Source organism: Gossypium arboreum, chromosome 7 (assembly GCF_025698485.1).
Source record: "Gossypium arboreum isolate Shixiya-1 chromosome 7, ASM2569848v2, whole genome shotgun sequence".
Lineage (NCBI taxonomy): Eukaryota > Viridiplantae > Streptophyta > Magnoliopsida > Malvales > Malvaceae > Gossypium > Gossypium arboreum.
This window is the reverse complement of record NC_069076.1, coordinates 102,864,085-102,869,463: the sequence shown is the minus strand read 5'-3', so window position 1 is coordinate 102,869,463 and position 5,379 is coordinate 102,864,085. Positions and strand designations below refer to the sequence as shown.

The 5,379-nt window shown below is 30.3% G+C and overlaps 1 protein-coding gene across 1 annotated transcript; it reads left to right on the top strand.

Moving 5' to 3' along the window:
- Positions 1-3,691: 3,691 nt before the first annotated feature.
- On the top strand, positions 3,692-5,026 carry LOC108483285 (uncharacterized). The gene is made up of 2 exons (XM_017786590.2): positions 3,692-4,089; positions 4,166-5,026. The coding sequence occupies exons 1-2, from the start codon at positions 3,940-3,942 to the stop codon at positions 4,796-4,798; spliced, it is 783 nt and encodes a 260-aa protein (XP_017642079.1). The 5' UTR covers positions 3,692-3,939; the 3' UTR covers positions 4,799-5,026.
- The last annotated feature ends 353 nt before the right edge of the window (positions 5,027-5,379 follow it).

Below are 5,379 nucleotides of genomic sequence, written 5' to 3'. Positions count from 1 at the left end.
AGCACTTTATGCATAGAATTTCATCACGAAATTTTCACACAATCATTCAATCATATCATAAACCTCAAAATAATTATAAAATAATTATTTCTATCTTGGATTTGTAGTCACGAAATCACTATTCCGATTAGGCCCTAATTCGGGATATTACAAATGCTTAGTAAGTTCACATGTAAATAACAAGTAACATAATCATGCCATTCAACATAAACATTATTTGCATAAACAACACCAAGACATTCATGTTACATTTGTATTTAATATTTTACTACAATTTCATCATACTAAGTTCTCAACCCGAGGGTTTAAACACATACCTGTCAAATTTTCTTATTCATCACACTTACCAACATGTCACCTTCGTATTAGGCATTCTCCTTATTCTATTAGAGATCTCTCGTTGAACACATCGGAATATGATTTCGGATACACAGATAATGTGCACATAAGTGCTATACTCATAGCTAAACAAGCTTACTATCTTTTGAAATCTATGTAGCCAAGCTACCATGTAACCCACCTATAAACAAACTCGGACTCAACTCAACGAGCTCGAATGCCTAGTTATATCTCACGAACTCGGACTCAACTCAACGAGTTCGGAACTCAACCATCCTAGTGACATATCACTTGTACCCTAATCTATTCCCAAGGTTCAAACGGGATTCTTTTCAATTACACATTTCGATCGCCTTCTTCAGAATATAGAAATCGATACTAACATTAAATCACTTAAAATAAAAATTATGTTACCTTATTTATACATGAACTTACCTCGTATGCGAAAATGGTCATTTTTACCATTTTGTCCACAACTTGGTATTTTGCTGATTTTAGCTCGAATTTCGATTTTCCTTGCTCTATCATTTCAAATATAGCCTAATTAGGACTCATATTATTCAAATCAACCCAAAATCATATTTTGGTAAAATTACAATTTTGCCCCTAAACTTTCACATATTTACACTTTTGCCCCAAATCTCGTAAATTAAACTTCACCCTATTTTCTTATGTTTTGTGACATGCTGATCATTTTTCCCTTCTATAGCAATATCCAATTCTCACTCTAACATGTATTTATGAACATTAGGTATTTTTACCGATTATGTCATTTTAGTCGTTTTTACGTAAAATCACTTAGTAAAAGTTGTTTAACACAATATCAAGCTTCATATTCTACCATAAAACATCAAAATTCATGCATATCATTCATGGGTAAATTTTTAAATATAAACCCTAGCTCAAAATATTGGTAGAAATAGGTAAACCGAGTTACGAGGATTTAAAAAATGTAAAGAACATTAAAAACGGGCATAGAAATCACTTACAATCAAGGCTTAAAAGTGTTGAAACCCTAGCTATGGTGGATAGCAAAATTCAGCAGCAACTTATGGAGAAGATGATCATTTTTTTTGTTATTTTTCCCATTTTATTTCATTTAATATCCAAATGACCAAAATGCCCTTCCTTACTAAACTTTCAAAAATTCTATCCATGTCCAATTTATGTCCATAAACTTAGAAATTGGTCAAATTGTTATTTAAGACCTCCTAATTAATATTTCAAAGCAATTTCATACTAGAAACTTCTAGAATGCAAGTTTTGCAACTTATTCAATTTAGTCCCAATTTTCAAATTAAGCACTTTATGCATAGAATTTCTTCACGAAAGTTTCACACAATCATGCAATCATATCATAGACCTCAAAATAATTATAAAATAATTATTTCTATCTCGAATTTTTGGTCTCGAAACTACTATTCCGATTAGGCCGTAATTCGGGATATCACACCTTTGCTTGTAAATACTTCTAGGAACAATGAATAAAGGATTGACTCTCCAAAGATACGAAGCCTACACTCTGCCAACTTAACTTCGACATTCAATAATCAATCTTTTTACTCTCCTCTTCTTCATTCCTTATAACCTTTGACTTTCTGCCCTAAATGGGTGAACTGGTCTCCGTAACAACTACCACTCTCTCCTCCATAGATCCTCCTTGTTGTATTATTGTATCAACAATAACCAAAAATGTTTTTAATTAAAAAGTTTCTTTAAAAGCATGCATGATAAGAAGCATTTTAGCTTCCATGTAGGATGAAAGCTTATTATAGCTAAAAATGAAATTACTTCACACAAAGCTTGAAATGCATGGTCCTTCCATTTTAAAATAGTATATTAATTTTAATAAAAATAAAATATATTAAATTATGACACATTATAAAATGGGTGAAAATAATTATATAATAAGTTTATAAAAGAATAACATGAAAACAAATATGGGTTTAATTGAATTAATGAAGTTGAGGGAGTGAATGCCATGATAGTTTAGGTTCAAATCCCATATTTATATACTATATATAAAATGATTGACTGAGTTGGTGTAGAGTTGATAAAATTCTTAAAATACATTTTTTAAAGGCAATTAATAATATTATTATAAGTGTATTATTATCTTGTGGAGTTTGGTCTTTATTTGTTTTTCAATTTTATTTTTTGTGACCCTTTCACTTAAAAAATCACATCTATCAACTAAATTAATAAATTTGATTAGAAATATACTAAAATGAAAACACCCAAAATCCAAGATAATAATTTTATTTTTTCTCATTCTTTTAAAATTAACCTCCATGTCACAGCTAAAAGTGAACCTATAAAAGATGACCATATTACATAATGTGTAAATATTGAGAGCTATTTTTTTTGGAAGACTAAACTGACACAATATATAAAAGTTGAGCGTAAAATGATTATTATGCCAATTTTAAAAGTTGCCAAGTTATCTTCCTGTTAGTAATTTAACGCTTGGTGAGAAAAAAAATTAGAATAGTTAGGTAACAAAAAAAAAACGTTGAATAGTTATGTGATTATTTGTAACTTTTTATAATTAGGTGATTAAAAAAATTATTAATAGTTGGGGGACTACTAATATAATTTACCTAATATATATTTATATATATGTTAATATTTAAATTAAATAATATTAAAATTATGTTATATATTACTATATTAAAAAATAATACTTTATTGTTGATTGAGTCTTAACTCAATTAACATGAATATTGTTGCCAAAGCAAGAGGATGTGAGTTTGAGTGCTTTGAAGCGCAATATCCTCCTATTTGTGAGTTGGAGAGAAGTTATGAGTAATTTTAAATATTATGTCAAAAATAACAAATATAATTAGAACCGGATTATTCGGAAAAGAAAATACCCTATTGTCTTGTACTCTTGTTGAAAGATGTACCGGAGGTTTACTAAAAAGTCTTCCAATCAAATTGCTTTTCGGTTGGAATTTTCTTCTTTGATCTAAATATTCTCTATTTTTTAGGTATTGACACTAAATAAATAATTAAATATTCAATTGCATCCAAAGTGACTGTACTTATGAGAATCTTCATCCAACGGAAAGGTTAAAACGCATATTGTCATACGCGTTTTCAAACAAACAATTTTGACCAAAAGCCTATGACGATGATGATGATGATATTTAAGAAATGAAAATTTTACTTAAGCTTAGCTATCAAAGAAAACTACAGGGATAAGATAATATTTAGCGTAATTTGTTTAATTCAATTTTTAATTTTATCAGAGTGTCGTCTATTAAAATTAAAACTTTATTTTTATCAAATTTCAAGATTTTTTTTAATAATTTTATTATAAATTTTGATTATATTTATTTATTTTACACTATAACTATCACATAGAATAGAAGAAGAAACCGTCGATGCTTAGCACCTTCACCGGTTGCATCTTTTCCTTTTTTATGGATACACAATTTTCTTTTGTCTTCCCTTCCTTTTTATCTTGTTGAAAAAATGTGTCTCAATTATAAAAATAAATCTCCTACTTATTCCTGGGAAGCTATAAATAAGAAAGCAGAGTAATTGGTGGGTCACTCATCATCTATCAAAACCAAACCAGAGCAAAAACAAAAAACAATGGCAAATTTGTTCATCAAGCAAGCAAAGCAGTACGCACAAGGTCGACCAAGCTACCCACCACACTTGTTCCAATTCATTGCCTCAAAGACTCCCCAACATGATCTTGCATGGGATGTCGGCACTGGTAGTGGTCAGGCTGCTCGATCTGTAAGTATAAAATTTTAATTTTATAGTAATTCAACACCGTCGCTTGAAGATTAATCAAGTATTTCTTCTTTTTCAGTTGGCTGAGATTTACAATAATGTGATAGCAACAGACACGAGCCCAAAACAGCTTGAATTTGCTACAAAACTCCCCAATATCCGATACCAACAAACCTCACCAACAATGTCCTCGGCCGAGCTTGAACAAAAAGTGGGAGCAGAATCAAGTGTAGATCTAGTGACCATAGCCCAAGCCATGCACTGGTTCGACCTTCCTGTGTTTTACAAACAGGTGAAATGGGTATTGAAGAAACCCCATGGGATCATCGCGGCATGGTGCTACACCACCCCAGAAGTCAACGACTCCATGGACCAGGTGCTTGAACGATTTTACAAAAACTCATACTGGGATTCACCACGACAGATGGTGGATGATAAGTACAAAACCATCGATTTTCCGTTCGAGGCAGTCGATGGAGAGGATAGTACGGGACCGTTTGAGTTTGAGAATGAGAGATGGATGGGTTTAGAGGATTACTTTACTTATTTAAGATCATGGTCCGCGTATCAGAAGGCTAAGGAGAAGGGTGTGGAACTTTTGAGCGAGCATGTGGTTGAAGAGTTCAAGCGTGCTTGGGGTGAAGATGAAAATGGTGGGCAAAAACCGGTTAAATTCCCGATTTATCTGAGGATCGGAAAAGTGGGTGCGTAACTACCATGACGGGCTATCGTAATGCTAAATGAGAAGATCAGATGAGATAATTGGGGTCTAATAATAAAGAGATTAGCTCTTTTGAAAGGAAAAAATGTTACATGCATGTATATGTAATAAGGAATGTAGACGTAATTTATTCCAACATCTCTTTCCTTTCTTATAAAAAGAAGTTATTATCCATGAATTATTGTTTTATGAACAAAAAAAAATTCATAATTGAGATAATTTAGAACTGTTAATGGATTGAGTTATCCATTTAAACTCAAATGTTCATTCAAATTTTAAGAAAATTTAGATAAAAATATTAGACTTAAAAATGAATTTTAACAAAAATTTAAATCCGTTTAAATTATGAATTGGACTTGGACTAAGACTTGAATATTCAAGATTCGGATTAGCCTAACTTAACTCGCTTTTAAGTTTATAATATTTTATATTATTTTATATTTTTACATATTATATAATTTATAACATATAAAATTAATTTATAGTAATATATAATATTACTATAATATAAACATTAAAAACTATTAAAAATAATTAATATAAACATATATTTTTAAAAATAATATGTACAA